Below are 22202 nucleotides of genomic sequence, written 5' to 3' on the forward strand. Positions count from 1 at the left end.
CAGGAGTCAGATCAGGATCCTAAGGTGATGGGGAACCCTGAGAGGCTTTACTTAGAGAAGTGGCACAGTTGGGTTTTGCATTTTAGGAAGGTGGCCTTGTTCAGTCACCCAGTTTGCATTTTCTCTTCCTTCCTAACAGAGCCCTTTTTGTGTTCAGAGCACTAACAGGACAGGCTGAAACACTCCCTCTCTAGACCCCCTAACAGCTAGGTATGGCCAAGTGACCCAGTACTGGAATTTAGTACATGGGATTTCCAGGAAAGTTTTCTGTTGCCCCCTTTCCTCTTCCTGCTTAGAACTGGAACACAGTGACCGAAATTCCTGTGGCCAACTTGCAGTCATGAGGACAAAAGCTACAAACCGAGGATGGCAAGCAGAAAGATAGAAGGGACCTGGGTCCTTAATGAAATCCTTGAGCAGCCACAGCCACCCTGGACTACCTGCCTCCTTTCTTTTTATGGTATAAACACAAGCACACCCTTTCCTAGTTTAAGCCACTGTACCCCCTGACAGCAGAATGTCACTTGACACATTTGGGGGCAGACTGGAAGGCAGGAGGACCACACTGAGGATGGTGAAGAGGGACACATGGACCAGGAGGAGGAAGGGAGTCTAAGGTAACCCCTCAGTCCTGGGTTGGGTCACTGCATGATGGTCCAGTTAAACCCCCAAGAGGAGGAGTGGACATTGGGGCAAAAGAAGCCAGTAGGTTGAGTGTGTAGTGCTTGCAGGGACACCTGGAAGAGATGTCCATGAACCCGAAGAGCTGAGTCTGGGCTAGGAAATGATTCAGTATCATGGGCAGGTGGGGGTGGCTGAGGTCACTGCCAAGGCTGGCCACAGTCATCAGTGAGAGAGAAGGAAAGAAGAAAAGAGCCTAGGGAAGGCCACCGTTTATAGGGCTCATGGAAGAAGAGGACTCACCCAAGAAGACTGAGCTGGAACAAGGCAGGGTGGGAGGAAGGGTTCAGTCCAGGGGCAAGGAAAAGTGTGCTAATTTGGCTGATGTGTGTTCTTTAATGGATCATTGCCCGATTAGAATTTTTCTTTCCCCAAACCCTCCTACGCTTTTGGCAGGACTGTAAATTAGTGCAGCCATTATGGAAAACAGTATGGAGGTTCCTAAAACAACTACAGATAGAACTGCCATCCAAGCCAGCAATCCTACTGCTGGGTGTATACCCAAAGGAATGGAAATCATTATGTCTGAAGGATACCTGCACTCCCATGTTTATCACAGCTTTATTAACAATAGCCAAGAGTTGGAACCAACCTAAACGTCCACTGACATAAGGCTAGATATATGGAAAATGTGGTATATATACTCAATGGAATACTACTCTGTCTTAAAAAAGAATGAAATTCTGCCCTTTGCAGCAACATAGATGAACTTAGAGAAAATTATGTTAAGTGAAATAAGCCAGGCACAGAAAGAGAAATACCACATGTCCTCACTCATAAGAGGGAGCTAAAAAATAAGCAAATTTTTTAAAAAGATACAACAATCACAATAATACATTGAACTTTTGAAAGGAGAGAACAGAACTGAGGTGGGAAAGTGGAGAGGTAAGGCGGGAATTGTTAAAGGGCCATAAAAAATGATCACATTGTATAATGTTGAGTATACTAATTATCCTGATTTGAGCATCACATATTGCATGCAAGTAATGATATTCAACTCTTGTACCCCACAGATATGTACAATCAACTATGTTTCAATTATTAAAAAAAAAAAAAATTTCTTTCCCCAGTTATTAAAACAGACACTGATTCAACCCGAGGTCCTTACATTTCAATGGCTGAGGCGCCCCCCTCCTGGACTCCCTTGGCAGGGCACTTTCTCCCTGGCAAATTTCATCTTTAACATTCTGCAAAACATTTCCCTGCCAAGGCTCATCGCCACCTCTGTCAACCTCCCTCGAGTATTTTTGGATGGATTTCCAATTCGATACATGAACATTCCATCAGTCAAAACAATCTTTTTAATGAGCCTCTTGTCCCGACAGCTGTGTTGAAGATAGGGCATGGGAAGCGGGTAATGGAAATCTAGAAAATCGTCCATTCTGGATGGCAACCTTAATGTGAGCCCCACACTCCATTTCATACGCAAGCCTGCCATCTTCTTTTAAAAATAAAGAAGAAATTATGAATTGCGAGAAAGATGTAATTTGTGCAAATGAAAAAAAAAAAAGATCTTTTGATCAGATACTTAGAGAAGGATGAGAGGAAAGTATAATCATTGAGGGCCAAGTGAGTACAGGGCACGCAGCTTCCTGCCACGCGGCCCTGGGCATTTCTCTGATTTTCACTTATCTTCCCAACAACCCGGGGGTGGGTGATATTACTCTTGTCTTCCAAATGAGGAAACTGAGGCTCGGAGAGGTTGAAGCACGTGCCACACTCACAGCTTGGCAGCAGCAGAGCTGAGGTTCCAGCCCATGTCCCCTGACCCCCAGCCCCCACCCCAAGCTGCCACCGCGTTTCTGGCTACCAAATATTCATATTCATAAAATACAGCCACCTTCTGGCATATTCCGTACAGATTTTGAATTTCCAAGTCATTGGGAAGGGGAATGTAGAGAGGGAATAAGGGACGGTGATCCTGAAGGTGGCAGGAGCAGAATCAGGACGGGGAAGCAAGGCTAGTCTGTAATCACACTCCCAGGGCTGAGGACACACAGGGCAGCCAGGTGCCTCCAGGCCCTGGAGAGTGATTATTTCCTAGCACGGATCTTTACCCTGGAGCAGAGAGAGTGTGCTCCAGCGGAGGGGGAACATCTGTGTCTTTTCTAATTGTAAAAGGGGATCTGGATGCAGTGGATGGAATTGGGAAATGTGCTAGAAACGGGCCCCTCTCTTCCATTTGCTCGTCCTCGGACTCTGTGGCAGAACCACCTCTGTCCTGATGAAACTGGAAGTGCACCGCCCTGGTGTCTGCCTGGCCACTTTTCTGCCACCAAGAAATGCATTTCATCTCCTCTCCCACCTTCTCTTAGTTTCAATTAAGAAGAGCCTTGAAAAGGGAGGATGTGATTTTTGTTGATTAATATATAGCTGAGGCAAGAAACCTAGAATTTACGTGGCTATTTTTTAGGGAAGGACACTGGAGAAAAGAATCCTTACAACAAAGAGCGAAAAGAAGTCTCTGGGTTGTAGAGTATGAGTTGGCCTTGTGTGAAGGTCATTTCAACAACTGGGCCTTTGCTTCCTACTCAAGCACAACATTGAAAAAGGGAGAGAGAAAGAAAATCCCAGGAGGAGGCCACAAATCCCAGACAAGCCAGATGTTTCAGGTCATATGGGCCGGACATCTGAGCAAATGCTGGAGGTGACCAGATGTTTGAGTGTTCCTGTAGCACCTGCAAGAGAAAAGGCATAAACCAGGTTTCCAGCAGGGCCCCCAGCCCAGGAGCACTTGGCCCATTGCTTTGAAGTTCTCAAGGGGCTCAGTTCCTGAAGAAGATAATGCCCCCCAACCCCAGCCCGCCCCACACCATGTCACAAAAAGGCAGAGCTGCTTGGCTTGGTGCCCCATAAACTGAGAGAGCCTCTCTTCTCATGCCAGTGATCCTGCAGCCAACAGGAGCAGAATGGTACCTCCCCCAGACCCAGGCTGGAAGGCTGGGCAGACAGGACCCCTCCCTTCCAGAACAATCGATGCCCCAGTGTCCCCAAGGTCCTCTGAGACGCTGCACTGACTATGTGTCCCCACGGACCTGAGCATCCCTAGGGGGCTGAAAGGCTTTGAAACTATCTGACCTACAGGTTTACAGTGTTTTTATTATTAAAATGTGAAATGATCATCTAACAGCCTAGGTTTGATATACCAGAAATAGTTTTCAGGATTTTAGAAGGTATATGTCTAAGGTAGAGCTATATGTCCTGGATGGAAGTGAATGAAAGCAAGTTGTAAATCCATATACAGCATAACCCATTTTTGTGAAATTATATGTATTTAGGTATATATATTCTATATTATATATATACCTAAATACACATATAAATTCTATACATCTATTTGGTACATATTTAGGTATGTATATTCTATAGGTGTATATATTCTATGTACTATATATTTAGGTATATATTTTCTATTTAGGTATATATATTCTATTTAGGCATATATATTCTATTTAGGTATATATATTCTATATTATATTTATACCTAAATACATATATATATTCTATAGATCTATATCTGATAAGAACAGATACTACACTTGATCTTAGCCAAAAGGCCGAGAAGCGATATATATAGATCTATATCTAATATACGTATGTTAGTATAGACATTTAAATTATCTGGAAAATACACACTGAGCTCCTAAAATGGGAAGAGAGATTTCAAGAGAATTCTCTCCCCACCCCTTTTTTTGTTTGGTGTTCTATATTTTTACAGTATTTTGTTTTACTTTTAGCAGGCATGTATTCATGTTTCTTAACTTTTATTCACAAACATTTTCAAGCTTACAGAAAAATTCCAAGAATAAGAAAAGTAAAAAGAGCACCTATTTACCCTATACCCAGAGTTATCTGCCATTAACATTTTATCCCAATTGCTTTATTATTTGATTATTTTCAAGAGCTATTGCAAATATATTTATATATACTTTTTCTGATCTATTTGAGGGTAAGTTGCCTGCATCATATCTGTGTGTTTTCTCTTATTTTCTCTTCTTTCCTACACAAAAGGTAGTCTATTATAAATATATATATATATATATGCTTTTTTACACTTTATTCACTTAATAGTTTTTCTCAGAAATCTCTCCATTATCAGTTCATAGAGATGGTCCTCATTCTGTTTTACAGCTGCAGTGTGTGTGCGGCATAATTTATACAATTGCTGTCCTAAGGCATGCTTTAGTCTGGAAGGCAGCAAAAGCAATAAAGATGCATAGTAGAAAGAAAAAATTTTTTTTCAGTTTTATCTGTATTTGTTTTTGTGGGGTACAGTATGTAGTTTCAATACGTGCGTATATTGCACGATGATTCACATAGGGTATACAGTATAGTGTTGTACCCATTACATCCACCACTTCTCCTCCCCGCTCTGGCCTCTGGTAATCATTATTCTACTCTCTACTTCTATGAGAACCACGTTTTTTTTTTAGATTCCACTTATGAGTGAGATTATGTGGTATTTCTCTTTCTGTGCCTGACTTACTTCACTTAACATGATGGTCTCCAGTTCCATCCATGTTGCTACAAATGATAGGATATCATTTCTTCTTATAGCCAAATAATATTCCATTGTGTATATATGTATATCACTTTTTTAATCCATTCATCCGTCTCCACAAACATGGGATATCTATGGAAAGAAAATTTAAAACACCTGAAAAGAGGAAATCGAAGCTCTAAGAGAAGGTCTTTGTGGGGCTTTGGGGAGAGTCGGAGGCCAGCAAGCCCTGGAGCTTGTTCCTTAATTCTTGATTCCCACTGTCTTGGGTCGGGGTCCCTGAAGGCGAATCCTGAGACAGGGATGGAAGTTGTCTCAGAAGCAGGACAGGAAAGGAGACAAAGCCAAGCAGAGATGTGGTCTTAGCTGTCCTCTGACTTCAGCCTGGTCCACAGGAGTTCCAGAGCACTAATTGCATCAAAAGTTGGTCCCATCCTGAGGCAAGGGGGCTGACTCCCCGCAACCCCATATACCTTCGTGTATTTTAGGAATGTTGAAGAATCAAAATAAGACACAGAGTGAGGCTTCTTCACAGTGTCTGGCCTGTAGTAGGTCTTCAATAAACAATTGTTTTTATTATTATTGTTGCTATTCTCCTGTTCCTTTATTTTGGCAACAGCTTTATTGAGATATAATTTATATCCATGCAATCCATCTATCTAAAGTGTGCAAGTCAGTGGTTTTTAATATATTCACAGAATTGTACATCTATTGCCACAATCCATTTTGCAACATTCTTATTTCATTACTCCATAAAGAAACCGTGTACCCTTTAGCACTCACTCCCTCATTTTCTTCCAAACTCCCTCCCGTCACCCCCAACTCTAGGAATCTACTTTCTGTCTCTGTGGATTTGCCTGTTCTGGGCATTTCATGTGAATTGAGTCATTCAGTGGAAGCTGAACTTTTGTACCCTTGTGTCATTCAGCAACTCCCTCCCGTCACCCCCAACTCTAGGAATCTACTTTCTGTCTCTGTGGATTTGCCTGTTCTGGACATTTCATGTGAATTGAGTCATTCAGTGGAAGCTGAACTTTTGTACCCTTGTGTCATTCAGCCATTGGCTGTGCCTCCCCAAAAGAAGGTTGCCTTCTGGGAAAGGGGCAGCCATGAGCCCTTAGAAGCCAGCCGTCCGAGCAGCTGGAGGATGGATGCACTAGCCTTCAAAGGGAGCCAAACAGGGATACCAGCGGCATCCACCGTAGTAATTCACGTGAAAGGGCTTTGTTAAGAGTGAGATGAAAGGGATTATCCAGCATGATAAAAGAGCAACAGGGAGGGTAGCAGTTGCTCAGATGTTCTGGATAAACAGAACCTTATTCGTGTCATCCTGGGCAGTCCCCCTTTTAATCTTTGCAAGGCTCTTGTGAGATCAATGAGGAATGCAATCTCAGTGACCAAACTCTCACACCCATGATGGGAGTTTAAATGGGTTAGATTTTTCTGAAGAATAATTTGACAGTCATATCAAAAATCTAAAAAATAGGAATAGGAAGACTAAATTTTTCCCCCAAAAGGAAAGGATGCCTATTTCCACCACTTCTTTGTAACGTTGGAGGCCCTAACCATTGCAAAAAGCAAGAAAAAGAAGTAAGAGGCATAGAGATAAGAGGTAAATTGTATATATTTGCAGATGGTATGCTTTTTTTTTTTTTTACTTAGAAAATCCCAGGAATCTACAAAATGATTACTAGAACTAATAAATAAATTTAACAAGGTCTCAGGATGTAAGGTTAATAGACAAAAACCAATTATATACTCTCAGCAAACAATTAAGTGAAATTGTAAAAATAATTTGATGTATAATAGCACCAAAAAACATAAAATACCTAGGAATAACAAAGGACTCCCAAGACCTCTACCCTGAAAAGTACAAAATATTGCTGAAAGTAATTAAAGGAGACCTAAATAAGTGGAAAAATAGACTGTGTTCATGGATTGGAAGACTATTGTTAATATGGTATTTTCCCCAAATTGATCTGTAGATTCATCAAAATCCCAATCAAAATTCCAGCAGTTTTATATTTGTGTAGAAATCAGCAAGCTGATTTTAAAATTTCTGTGGAAATGCAAAGCACCTAGAATAGCCAAAACAGTTGAATTAGGCCTGAATTACTTTTTTAGCAGAAGGATGTAGACACTTAGTTTAAGTAGATGTAAAAGTGTCTTTCTGACCATCAGTACAGATGCTCTTGTTTGTGGAATAATTGACCTGTTGTGTGTCCATTAAAGCAGTGTTCTTTGTTGGGCAAATATGCTGGTCTTCCCAGGTTGGAACGGCATCCATAGTTTTCTACTCTAAACTACAATTAAGTTTCCTCTTGTTGTTTGTTTCCTTTATTTTTTGAGAAGCACAGAATCTTCCGATTTTTGAAGAATCCACAAATCTTGGCTTGAACTTTGAGCAAATGTATTTTTTTTAACGGTATGCTTTTCTCCATTACTGGGGGTAGCCTTCCTCCTGTTTTTGTAAATAAAGCTTTATTGGCTCACACCCATGCCCACAAGCTTACATAGTTTCTATGGCTCCCTTCACCCTACAAAGGAAGGCAGAGTCGAGCAGTTGCAACAGAGACCACATGGTCCACAAAAGCTGAAATATTTATTATCTTGTCCTTTCCAGTAAAAGTTTGCTGAGCTGGGGTCAATTAAGTGGGAAGTGATATCCCAGTCAAGATCATGGAATTTGGGAATGGGAGGGATTCAATCAGTATGGAAGTGATGGATGCTTAGATGTGTATCACGAGAGGAAGACACGCACCTGACCTTGGCATTTTGTTAAAGCAATTTCCATTTCAGCCAGTCTTTAGCCTCATGCTGGCCTGGCCTTCCCCCTGCATTCCTTGCTTCCCCTGCCTTCCCAGCCACGCCAGAAGCTGAACTGGAATCCCAGTGCTACCACCCACTCGCTGACCTGCAGTTGCCTCCCCTAGAAAAGGCATAGAAGAGTTTCTCCTATGTTGGATGTTAAGAAGATTAGAAATGCTAGAGAGGAAATGCTTAGTAGGTGGCCAGTCTGCAGGAGGCTTTGTTAGTACTTGGTGCCTGCTGCTTCCTAAACACACCTCGACTCCCTTCTTTGCTGTTGACATTCCCTGTGCCTGTTGTGTCTCTGTTTTACCTCCATTTGGCAAGTGTTTTTGTTCAGAGCACTGACTCTGCCTTGCCACTTACAGGCCGAGTTAGGCAAACTACCGAATGTCTCTAAATCTCAGTTTTCCAACTTAACAGTAAAAAACAAGTAACCTGATTAAAAAATGGGCAAAGGAGCTGAATAGGTGTTTCTCAAAGGAAGATATACAAATGGTCAACAGACACATGAGAAAATGCTCAACATCACTAAGCATCAGGGAAATGCAAATCAAAACTACACTGAGGTATCTCACCCCAGTTAGACTGGCTATTATCAAAAGACAGAGAATCACAAATGCTGGCAAGGAGGCAGAGAAAGGGGAAACCCTCCTACACTGTTGGTGAGACTGTAAATTAGTGCAGCCAACTATGGAAAACAGTATGGAAGTTCCTCAAATCAACTACAGATAGAACTGCCATATGATCCAACAACCCCACTGCTAGGTTTATCCCCAAAGGAATGGAAATCATCATGTCAAAGGGATACCTGCATTCCTATGTTTATTGCAGCTCTATTTACAAATAGCCAGGTTATGGAACCAACCCAAATGTCCATCGATGGATGACTAGATAAGGAATATGTGCCATATATAATCAATGGAATACTACTCTGTCATAAAAAAAAAAAAGAATGAAATTCTGCCATTTGCAGCATCATGGATGAACTTGGAGAAAATTAAATCAAATATAAGCCAGGCACAGAAGGAGAAATACCACATGTCCTCGCTCATAAGTGGGAGCTTAAAAAAAAAAAAAACAATTACAATAATTCATTGAACTTTCAAAAGGAGAGAACAGAACTGAGCCATTAGAGGTCAGAGAGGGGGAGAGGGAGAGGGTTAGTGAGGAATTCATAAAGGGCCACAAAAAATGATTGCATTGTGTAATGTTAAATATACCAATTATCCTGATATGAGCATCACATATTGCACACAGGTTTTGATATTCAATGCTGTACCCCACAGATATGTACAATCAATTATGTTTCAACAGATTTGAAAAAGAAATTACTTGATTATGAAGAATAAAACCAGGATGATAATCATGCTTCCTTCACAGGAAGATTATGGGGATTAAATGGCTTAAAACCTGTAAAGTGCCTAGAATAATGTCTGGCAGAGAGTGAACACCCCATAAATAATAATAATATTATAGTGACCACCATAATCATAATCCTCCTCCAGGCCCCAGATCGGACATGAGCAGATAACTGAGGGTGTGTTTTGATCAAAGCCACCCCTCCAAGAAGCCCTCTTACAAGGCCTGTGGCACCGTGATCTTTGGCTGTTTGTACCTCTAAGACAATGGACAGAGCATGTGCTTCTGAGTCAGCCTGACCCAGGTACAGATCCTAGCTGTGTGACCTCAAGCAAGTCACCCAACCTCTCTGGGCTTCATTCCCTCATCGGTAAGAGGGGGATACTGTCTTCCTCCTTATAAACTTTAATGAGATGATGCGGGTGCAGAGTGCTCAGTTTATAGGAGGTGTTCCATAAATAAAACATTGCTAAATCATGTCACTTTCTGCACTTTGTTATGAATAGCTGTTTCCATTCCTGGCCGGCTGTAGACCTTGAACTCTTGATTGGTAGCAATGGTCCCACTACACCCCAGCAACACCTGGCACCAAGAGGAAGCTCAGCAAATGTTAGCTGCCTCGGGCCGGCTGTAGACCTTGAACTCTTGATTGGTAGCAATGATCCCACTACACCCCAGCAACACCTGGCACCAAGAGGAAGCTCAGCAAATGTTAGCTGCCTCGAATTGCCTGAAGAAACAGCCTCCTGCCTTACCCAGAGAACAGACCTTGTTACCTCCACATTCGCCAGCAGTCCTGGGCCACAGGCATTTAGGCGCTGGGAAAGGTACATACCAGTGAAATCCAAATGCAAGGATTATACTGGAATCTAGACTTCCCCAATTGGCGGCTCAAGAACCCTAACTTACTAGTGAAGACCCGCTCACTGAATGAGTCAGGTGAGGCTTAACCCTGATTTCACATTTGTAGCCGCACCTCCCAAACCTGCTTAAGAAATAACTGTCTCTTCTCCCTGGCCTGGTGACCTTCCCTGAGCACTGCCCAGCATCTCTGTCTCAAAGCCTGCATCTTGCCTGCCTGCTGAGGAAATTCTTAACCTGCAGGCGGGATTATTTATACCCACTTTCTGTACAGTCACACCCCAACTTCATTTTCCTTTTCTCTCTTTTTTATGAGTCACCTATCTTTCCTTACCACCAAGGCAGAATAAATTGAGTACGAGTGACGATTTATGACACAATTCTTACTATTATAGCTGGCAGTAAAATACATAGCATTTCTGTAAATATATATTCATGCAGGATAAAAGTAAAAGCTGTCCAGTTAGAATTAGTTCACACCTTCCAGGCCTGAGCCAGTAACGCCCAAGCATTGGGGAAGACAGTTTTTAATATCAGAATTGTGCTGGGTTGCTTTCTGATTTCCTGATTGATTTGAAGTGAGTTTCTGGTATTAGAATATTAAATTATACAGAGATTGTATCCCCGACCTCTGATTGATTTGAAATGAATTTAAACCAGGACCGCTTAAAAATAGCTTTGATAGCATCTTTATGACTTGATACCGTGGAAAAATAAATATGAAACTAATGCCTTGGAAGTCATTCTCTGCTGATACAGTGGCTGTCTTTGCTGGGAATTCTTCTCCTGGCAGTAATTTTAAAAGATGCTTGTCATTTCCTTACAGCAGTTCATAATTCAAAAACAATCTATACGTAATACTCAATTAAGGAACCATAGAGGCATGTCGGCTGCAGATGACTGATGAACAGCCTGTATAGAAATTCTGCACAACTCTTGAAAACACTGCTAAGATCAATCCCCCATCAGGGAAACCATGATTTATTAATACATTCCTTACCTCCATCGAGTTGCAAATCAATGCTTTCCTATCAGAAGCTAATAGAAAACCAAGATGGGTAAAACTTCCTATAAGACTTCTCAGCCTGTCAGCATGAAAGGCACAGGATTATAACTTGACCAGAGCCTTGCAGGTTGCAGAGCTAGAATGCTGGGCTGTGTCCCTGTCCCCTTCCAGCAGTGAACCCTGCCCTGGAGAGAGCCCACTATAGGGATGATGAGCTTGTCACAGGCCTCTGTTTTCCTCCAAACCTCTCTGCTACCCATGAGATAGGCATTATTATTATTCATCTTACAAATGAGGAAGTGGAAACTCACAAAGGTCAGAAAAATGCCCAGGGTCCCAAAGCAGAACAGAACCTGAGTCTGCAAGGCTGGTTAAGAGCAAGGGCCCTGACATCCCAGTACCCAAGTGCTGATTCTGGCTGCCCTGCTCTCTAGCTGTGTAGTTTTGCATTAGTGTCTTAACTTCTCTGTGCCTGTTTTCTCATCTGTAAAATGGAGATGGACATGGGTCCCTAGGACATGGGTCCATTGGGAAGATTCAGTGAGGTAAGGATGAAAAGGACTTTAGCGCCCTGCATGGCGCAGAAGTTGCTGCTGCCACCGTTCTCCTTCCACACCACCTTGGTGTCTGTCCTTACTCGAGGTGGGACAAGAAGAACATATTCAGGGTTCAAAACTCCTGGGCTTCCCAGGAGCTTAGAAATAGATTCAGAAATTCCCACTACCAAATACTCACTAGGCTTCTTCTGGATCTGGTTCCAACCCAAGAAGTGGCTTCTTCATCTCCCCCTGACTCAACATCTCATTACTGGATACATCCAACCAGAAACATCCTAGAGCCTTGAACTCAACACCAGAGCCCAGGAGGATGGAAGTGGTCACATCTCCTTACTTTTGAGATGAACTTGAGCCTCCTGCCTGACCATCCTTTTGCATATTTAGCACGTGATCATTGCTTGATTTCTCATTCAAGACCCCAAAATGTCAAGTTTCTCATTGGAATGGTGGGGTGGGGGTGGGGGTGGATCTCTTTTACCAGAGGGCAAAAGGTTTTGAACACAACTACTTTGCTCACTGGCAGTCTTCATCTTTATTTTTCTAGTCCTCTTTAGGCATCCTTGGCTATACTAAGAATACTCATTTAGTCACATCGTCTGTGACTTAGGATATTAACAATAAACGGTGAGCCTTCAGGGCGTAAGGGGAAGAGGGAGGGTTCGTGTGTGTTGCAGAGGAGCCCAGCTGTGCAAGGTCCAGTGAGATCTGCTCTGAAAACTCCCCCCCCCACTCCCACATTAATGCTCCCATCTCTGTGGATGCCAATAAATATGGCGTGAAATTTAAACATAAATGAGTTTTTACAGCTAATTACGGCTAATGCAAGCTTCTTTCAAAATTGCCAGACATTCTTTCCAAAATAGTACAGTTTGCAACTATGAGTTAGGGCATAAAGAACTAAATTTCATAAACATCATTTAGCATACAAAAAGATAATAATAATGCTAAGTGCTGTCTATTCGGCCACTCAGAGCTCCCCGAGGCGGATCTAATCTCATACGCTCCCATTTGGGCCTCGAATGGCACAGGCCATGAGGCTCTAAAATCCCAAGAAAGCAGTCATTTCCACATCCCCTCCAGTCTGTGGGATCAGAGCTTTTCCATTCTACATGCGGCAAAGACCCATTGGGCACCTGACCCAGTGATTCTAGCTGCAGTCTTGGAACCACATGGCTCGGACCCTGGTGTGGTGGCCCCCGCACCCCGTCACCCTTGCCCCCGGTCCTTCTTCATGCTACCCTTGCCCTGTTCACATTGCCTTAATGTTTTGTTTCTGATCACCAGATCAATTCATGATCATCATAAACACTACACTACAGTGAGCAAAAACGGAGAAATCGATAGCCAGCCCCTTGCTAATCCCACCCCTCACCCCCTCCCTGTGAAATCACCAGACATACGCACACATATCCTCTCATATATACATTCTCTTTATTTTACAAACAGAATCACACAACACTTTTTTGTTGTTGTTGTTTTTGCCACTGGCTGTTCATACTTAAAAATGTATTTGGCACCTTTTGATGCCAGCACATGTAAATCTATATTCCGTAATTGAACCAGTCTCCTATAAACATTACAAACAGTGCCCCGGTGAACATTGTTCTATATACTGTGTTTTTGCCACTGGCTGTTCATACTTAAAAATGTATTTGGCACCTTTTGATGCCAGTACATGTAAATCTATATTCCGTATTTGAACCAGTCTCCTATAAACATTACAAACAGTGCCCCGGTGAACATTGTTCTATATACTGTATTTATGCCAACACATGCAGCACACATACATCTTTGGGCTCTTCTCTGGGGATTTCCAAAGGATGAATTTCTACCAAATGCTTTTGCTGAGTCAAGGGGAATGCACAGTAAAACGTGAGACAATATTGCCAAATTGCCCCTGAAATGAGTTGTATCTGTTCGCGTTCTGATCACAGTAAATGGGGATCTCTGTTTCTCCCACTCTTGGCCGTTGTAAGTAGGGAAACTAAGTCACCACCTTTGCATCCCCAGCCGTGCACCTCGGCTCCCGTGTGTCCACACCTGCCCACATGTGGGTTTCCAGTTCCTGGCAGCGCGCGTGGCTATGGCTCTGTTTAATTCTACCAGAATCCTGCTCACCAGAAGCAAAATGTGAACATTTTGAACGTATCTCCTTTGGGCCTTTTTCCTCTCTCCCCTCGCTCTCCTTTGTCCTTTTCTTTCTCCCCCATCTTCCTTTCCACCAATCTCAGTCCCTAACTCCTTCTTTGTTTCCCACAGTGGAACTGGTGGAAATACTTCAGATCCTGGAACAGAAAAAAGGACATTAGGGAAAAATTAAGGGAACCTGATTATGGAAGTTAGTTCATAATAATGTATCCATCCTGGTTCATTGATTGTAACAACTGTACCATCCTAATGTAAGATGTTAACAAATGTAGGAACCTGGGTGTGGGGTATATGGGAATTTTCTGTATTATCTTTGTAATTTTTCTGTAAATATAAAGTTGTTCTAAAATTAAAAGTGTATTTTAAAAAATAGGGATAATTTACTTGAGTCATCTTATCTCCTTAGGCACCTCTTGGCTGTGACAGTTTCTCAGACATTCCTTGTTTTCGATGACCTTGACACTCTTGAGGAGTACTGCCTGGTCGGGTATTTTATAGGATGTCTCTCTACTGGAATTTGTCTGTTTTTCACGTGACCAGACTGGAGTGAGGGGTTTTAGGGAGGAAGACCACTGAGGTGAGATGCCATTTGCATCAAAATTATATCAGGAGTACGTACTACTATCAGCATGACTTACCACTGTTGATGCTTGTCCAGTTTCTCCACTGTTATCCTTTTTTCTTTTTTAACCTCTTTTTTACACTGTACTCTTTGAAAGGAAGTCAGAAATCACAGCCCACACCCAAGGGGGGAGGAGTTATGGTCTACTTCCAAGAGCGTGGAGTATCTGCATAAATTCTTTGTTATTCCGTATGGGAGATTTGTCGTCGTCATCCCCCCACCCCCGCCACCACCCATGTATTGATTTAATCATTCATCTGTATCAGTATGGACTCGTGCATTTTTTTTTATACTTTGCATTATAATTCAATACTAGTTTATTTTGTTGCTGAAATTGCTAAGCTTTGGCCTTTGGGGACTCTTTCACTTGTCCTGTGTCCCTTTGACATACTGCATCATTGTGAGTTTTTTTTCTTTTTGTTCACTTTCTTACTTTCTGGCCCGATGTTCATCTTGTATATTTCTTGCCCCAGGCCTGCAGTCAGCCATTTCTCCAAAGATCCATCGTTCCTTTTATGAGAGAATGGTTATTAGGAACCAAGATCTGAGTGCTAAGTGGGCTCATTGCTGTCCGTGCCCCTGCATCTAGGTGCTGTCGGCTGACAGAGCGAGGCAGTGTGTGTCTGTGTACTTCTAGCCTGTGTATATACACATCCATAAATATTTCTATGTGCAACCACCTGCGTCCATGTTAAGCTCAACATGAGTTCATACTGATATCTCCAACTCTAATCCATTACCACATGGATCATTTTACCTTTCTCCCTTTCCCATAAATTTTTTTTTGCATTTTTTTATTAAGCTATAATTCATATACCATAAAATTCATCCTTTTAAAGCATAACATTCATTGGTTTTAATATATTCACAAGGTCTTGCAACCATGACCAGTATCTAATTGCAGACCATTTTTATCATTCCACAAAGAAACCCCGTATTCATTACCAGTCACCCCCATTCCTCTTTTCCCCCAGCCCCTGGCAACCACTAATCTTTCTTTATCTGTGGATTTGCCTATTTGGGACATTTCATATAAATGGAATTATACCTATGTGGCCTTTTTTGTCTGGCATCTTGCACTTAGCATAATACTTTGGAGGTTTATCTGCATTGTAGCATGTAACAGTACTTCATTCCTTTTTATGGCTGAATACTACACCATCATATGGATAGACCACATTTTGTTTACCTGTCATCAGTTGATGGACATTTATTTAGGTTGTTTCCACTTTTTTAGGCTATTATGAAGTGCTTCAATAAACATTCACATACAAGCTTTTGTACAGATGTATGTTTTCATTTCTCTTGGGTATATACCTGGGAGTGAAATTGATGGATTGTGGCAACTATGATTAATATTTTGAGGAGCTGCCACAGTGTTTTCCAAAAAAGCTGTACGGCTGTACATTCCCACCAGGTTCTAATTTTTCTAAATCCCTGTGAACACTTGTTACTTTTCATCTTTTTTATTATAGACGTCCTAGTGGGTGTGAAGTGGTGTTGACTTGTATTTCCCTAGTGATTAATGATGTTGAGCATCTTTTTATGTGCTTATTGGCCGTCTGTGTATGTTCTTTGGAGAAATGTGTGTTCAAATCATTTCCCCATTTGTTAAGTGGGTTTTCTTTTTTATTGCTGAGTTGTAAGACTTCTTCATATTTTCTGGATATTAGGCCCTTATCAGATATATGATTTGCAAATATTTTTTTGCATTCCATGGGTTGTCTTTTCATTTTGTGGATAGTGTTTTTTGAAGCACAAAAGTTTTTAATTTTGATTAAGCCCAATTCCTCTATTTTTATTTTAGTTTGCTTATGCCCAAACATTTTTATGAAACATGATAATTTTACATATTTTCTAGTAAAGTATCAAGTTATTCAGTATTATCATCTTCCTTCCAATCTGACAGATAACTTTTATATGTTTTAATTGTCCATTAAACTTCCTATCTGGACATTTTTGTTTGAGTTTTAGTTTCGCTTTTAACATTAAGAAAAAAGGGTTTTGTTAAATATAAAAAAAAATCAGTTGATTTCAGTTTACTAAAATATCAGTGTTTGCTCATCATTAATTTTTAATATTTCAATCCTTCATTTACTGAAATGTATCTCATAATAATTCTTTTAGTGAAGATTTGATTCCACCTTTAAATTCACTAATTTCCTCTTTGATTAGTGTCCAGTCTAGAATTTATCTCATTTATTGAGGGTTGTTTTTATTTGAAATTTCAATGGGTATGTCTTTTATGTCCACCATTTCCAAACTTTCATTACCCACCATTCTCATTCGACTTGTGCCTGTTTTGTTTCATAATCTTTTTTTTTTAATGGATATTGGTCCTTTATTAAAGACTTTGATATCATAAACATATTTGTTTTAAATATTTGTCAGTTTTATACAATTATCTGGATCAAATTCATGTTCCTGACTGAATAGTTTATAGACCGTTATACTTAGCATGAGATTTCTTCATAAGTAGAATTTCTTTGTGGTAGAATTTTTAATTGCAGATCCCATTTGAGTAAGAGGTATTTTTTGTTTTGTTTTTCCCTCACGCTTTCTCTCTTGATTAACTGTCCCTGTCTATTGGATTTGGTTACTTCTACCACCTCCCCCACTCAGGACCAGGCCTTATAATGGTAGTTTGGGGCCCCACATTAATATTGGGAAAATGTGTTTCAGTTTGTAGACTTGAGCCTGTGTCTGTCCTTCCTTCCCAGAGCCCTCAGGTTGCTATAAGCCCCAGCCCAGTGGTGTGCTGGAGACAGTTCCTACCAGCTCTTTAGAACCGATTATTAAATCTTAAGGAATGTTGCGATCTGGTTGTTAAATGGCCATTATTAAAAATTAAAGTATATGAACTTACCATTAAATAAATTACAGCCATGTGTCAATTAACAGTGGGGATATATTAGGCAGTTTCATCATTGTGTGAACATCATAGAGCATGCTTACACTAACCTAGATGGTACAGCCTACACACTTAGCTATATGGTATAGCCATTATAATCTTTTGGGGCCAGCATCATATATAAGGTCCATCATTGACTGAAATGTCGTTATGTGGCACGTGACTGTATTATAACAAACAGGTAATAAATACTCAAAACGTATCACTTTCTAAATCTTTTGTTACATGTTACTGTTACGCATCATATATAAGGTCCATCATTGACTGAAATGTCGTTATGTGGCACGTGACTGTATTATAACAGGTAATAAATACTCAAAACGTATCACTTTCTAAATCTTTTGTTACATGTTACTGTTACCTGTGCTCTTAAGGTTGTTTACAGCTTTTGTGTCTGTGTGGTGGAAATACTATATAACAGTGAACTACTGGGCGTCTCTTCCCACGGCCAGCCGGTTCAATGATATCATATTGGTCACTTGAAATTGGCCATGATGGGAATATTTACACCATGGATATTAGTAAACATTACAAATTAGGCCTTTTTTTTTTTTTTAATAACTTAAACATTTGCCTGCACAACACTGCCCCAGCCCCTGGCAGCAGCAGTTTTCTTATCTCCTTCCATAAACCAGAGAACCCCATGCTGGCCCCTTTTTCAAACGGGCCAGGCTTTATTTCCTCATCTCACAGAAAATATTCTCAGTCTCTATGATTTTCTAAAACCTTAATTCCTGGCAACCTTTTAATCCCATTCATTACTTTGTCTTTCTATTTTGTTTTTGGCCCATAGAGCTATTTATTTTGTTTTTAAGTCTACCTATATCCTTTGGTCTAATTTTTTACATTTTTTTCTATTATGGGTATAAGTTTAGAGCAGAAGAGATACACCATATGTTGAACATTATCTGCTGTCTTGATGAGAACCCCATAAACATTATTTTCAATAGACATACAACTTCCATCCTATGGACGTTTATCTTGGCCTCGAAATGTTTTCTTCAGTCTCCTTTATCTCTTCCCAAAGTCATTCACTTTATCTTTTTTATTAGTCCATTTTCTGTTACTTATAACAGAACGCCTAAAACTGGGTAATTTATAAAGAAATAAAATCTATTGCTCACAATTCTGGAGGCTGGGAAGTGCAGAGTCCACGGAACACATCTGGTGAGGGCCTTCCTCTATGGTGGTGACTCTACAGTGACAACCAGTGTGTCACGTGGCAAATGGCTGAGCAAGAGAGAGCTGACCTGCTCACTCGCTCTCCTTATAAAGCCATCAGAACCACACTCATGACGACCATTAAACCATCCAGGGATCAACAGTTCAAGAGGGTACAGTCCTCACAGTTTCATCACCTCTTAGAGGCCCCACCTTTCAATGACCATAATAGGACTTCTCACTGCTACAGTGGGCGTGCAGTTTCCAATATAAGAACGTTTGGGAGACACATTCAACCCATAACACCTCCCTTCTCTTATGTTGTTCCCTAGAATTTTCTTGTACTAGTTATGACAAACATGTTAATAATATATTGTTATATGAATTATGCTTGAAAATATTTTGGATGTCACATAAGTTGCCTTCTCTTTTATTATACACAGAATAATATTATGAATAAGACATTGGAGCCCCCTGGTCACCTAAATGGAAATCCTCGGTCCCCTAATGTCTCTTTCCCTTCCCTGCAGGTATCAAAGCTGTGTTCTCAGGCCACTACCACAGGAATGCTGGGGGCACCTACCAGAACCTCGACATGGTGGTGTCGTCTGCCATCGGGTGCCAGTTGGGCAAAGACACCCATGGACTCCGAGTGGTGGTGGTCACTGCAGAGAAAATTGTGCATCGATACTACAGTTTAGATGAGCTGAGTGAAAAAGGAATAGAAGACAAGCTACTGGATTTGATGAAGAAAAAATGATTGCCTTTTATAATCTATGCTCTTTTCACTTCCACTATTTTTTATTTTGCCAGAAACAGCAGCTGCACCACAGCCCCTTGTGGAAATGTAAAAGCAGACCCAGCAGGTTTGTGAATTTATGTCCTTTTGCATAAATCAGAGAGCTGGGTCCTATCCTAAATGATATTCAAAATAGAACTTCTTCCCTTTAAAAAAGGAGAGAGGGAACGTGGAAATAATTTTTTTAAAAAATGGTATTTGACTCTCTCTGCATGGATGTTTGAATAAATTCTCCTAATGCAGTGTTTCTCAGTGCTGCTGTTGAATTAGATTGTTTTCTGGTAGTGCGTGATCCATGTCCACCTATCGACCTTCATCCCAACTTGATATCCAAGTGTGAGCTTTGATAATTCCTTGAACAAACTGCATCTGATTATATTAAATTGTGGTCATGACTCCCAAAATGCAAAGCAAAACAAAGGTCATTTCTGTTCCTTCCTAACAAAACAAATAGCTCTCCCTCCCATTACCAGAGCCACACAGACTTATTGTAACAAGGATCCAAGTAGCCAACATTTGCTGTTAAATTCTGACATTTCTATTACTGCTGATGATAGGAACAGAACACAGTTCATACCAGTCAGACTTCCTTTTTTTTTTGCCCTCCTGGTGCCTAGAAAAGTCACCTTTGCACATCACCTGGCCATTTATGAGAATCTCATCCAAGAGACTAGACCTGAGGCCCTAAAATACTGCCTGTGCATTCACTCTCTTGGCAGCACATTCTGAGTTGGTCGTCTTTCACATTCTGGCGCTGCAGTAGCCCTGCAGATGGGTGTTCTCGTGGGATCAGAATGCCCCTCAATTTCTGAGACTCTTAACTGCATCTACTTCGACAGAAAGAATGGGAACGGATGCAGAGTTCTGAAAAGAAAGCAGAAATTCTGCTGGGGCTAAAACAGTGTCTTCAGCCATAATATCTGAATTGGCATCGGCTTTGATTACATGCACCAGTGCAGTATTTTTTAACAAAATAGCGTGGGTTATTTACAATTGGCATTGTTTTTGTGTCATCTACTTTGCTGTGTCTTCTCAGCAGCTCCTAATCACTGTGTAATTGAATCCACATAGTCTTTCAACCGTTGTCCTGGTGGACAGGGAACCTGGGTACTCCACATCCTGCCAGGGAAATGCAACAGTGTTAGGCAGTAGTGTTCTGTAATCCTAAAACGCATAAACATGAAATGCAAAGTCTCCATTAAATTAAAAGACTTTTTTGTTAAAAAGTTTTAGTCACCGTAGCAAAATCGTGAGAAATTAAATAGAAAGATAATTGGATATGTAAATTCATAAGGAACAAAAGAAGAGAAGTTAATTATACTGCAGACTGGTGACACACCATAGCTCATTGTTATGTGACACAAGAAAATTCAAATTTTTTGAAACCAGAATGCAGTTCTTTTTAGTGTTTTGCTGCGTCCTTGTTTTATATTCATTTTTCTTGACAACAGGTGTGGGTAAAAGAGGTCTAGAAGAAAAGGTCAGTAGGGGGCATAGCTAATAAGCTGCTCATTTGAGACTCAGGATGTGCTAAGACTTGGATCATGAACACGGAGGGCTTCTGGTCCACGATGAGGGCTTCTCCTGGGGAAATGGGAAGAGTTTAATCACGCTGGACTGAAGGACCCCTCTTTGTCGTGTTACACATGCAAAATGCTCTGACTTGTGGCACTCGGGTTTGGGGAATCATATGAACATAATTAAAAATAATGGAAATAAAACTTATTAAATCTCCTTGCCCAAAAATGTGAGTAAAAGAATTGATTCAAAACACCCCAACAATATGCTAAGGAAAGGGAATCATATAAATTTGAAAATCTCACCGTTTTTTCAGTAACCAAACAGCAGTATTCCACAATGGCAAGAGGTTCAGGAGGAAGTTAGGAAATGTTTCTGTGGATGAGCATGTGTCATTCTTTTTTTTTTTTGTCTTTTGTGTTTTTCCGTGTCCGGCAACGGATCGCAACCCTCAGTGTTGCCCCCGTACCGGACCGGGGACCGGCAACGGGATTGCAACCCTCGGGGTTGCTCCCGCGCCTCGACTCAGCCAGTGAGCGGGAACCGGTCTGTACGTGGGATCTGAACCCTCGGGCGGGAGCGCCGCCGTGCTTCCCAAGCGGCGCACTATCCAGTGCGCCACCGGGCCGGCCCGAGCATGTGTCATTCTGATAAAAGATCATTACTAGTGCATTCACTTAGGATTACTTTTTCTTTAAAAAATGAAAACTATTAAAAGAAAAAAGAAGTGCCTTATACTGTGAAAACAATAAAAGACATCATGATTATAAGTGCTGTGGTTCTGGGCCGGCCTGGTGGCGCACTGCTACAGTGCGCCGCTTGGGAGCGCGGCGGCGCTCCCGCCGAGGGTTCGGATCCCACATACAGACCGGTTCCCGCTCACTGGCTGAGCAAGGGGCGGGCGCAGCACCGAGGGTTGCGATCCCATTGCCGGTCCCGGTCCGGTACGGGCGTGACACTGAGGGTTGCGGTCCGTTGCCGGACACGAGAAAAAAAAAGACAAAAAGGGGAAAAAAAAAAAAAATAAGTGCTGTGGTTCTGAGTGTTTATTATGGGTTTTAAATATATTTTTGGCTAAGAAAAGAAAAAGACAAAAAGGGAAAAAAAAAAAAATAATAAGTGCTGTGGTTCTGAGTGTTTATTATGGGTTTTAAATATATTTTTGGCTAAGAAAAGTGGGGTCACATGGCCAGGGTCACTCCGTTCATCAGTGAGTGGTGAGGGAAGGACTGGGATGCAGGCAGTTCAACCCCCGAGCCCATTGTTC

At 41.3% G+C, this 22202-nt stretch overlaps 1 protein-coding gene across 1 annotated transcript in view; it reads left to right on the forward strand.

Annotated features, from left to right (window-relative positions):
• CPPED1 (calcineurin-like phosphoesterase domain containing 1) overlaps positions 1-20808 on the forward strand; it is a gene marked incomplete at its 5' end in the record, with an annotated part of 33785 nt that extends 12977 nt beyond the window's left edge. The window contains one exon of the mRNA XM_008579492.1: positions 19149-20808. Within this exon, the coding sequence (XP_008577714.1) occupies positions 19149-19378 (230 nt within the window). The remainder of the gene's footprint in view (positions 1-19148) is intronic.
• Between the last annotated feature and the right edge of the window lie 1394 nt (positions 20809-22202).

This window comes from Galeopterus variegatus, unplaced genomic scaffold, assembly GCF_000696425.1.
Source record: "Galeopterus variegatus unplaced genomic scaffold, G_variegatus-3.0.2 Scaffold1899, whole genome shotgun sequence".
Classification (NCBI taxonomy): domain Eukaryota; kingdom Metazoa; phylum Chordata; class Mammalia; order Dermoptera; family Cynocephalidae; genus Galeopterus; species Galeopterus variegatus.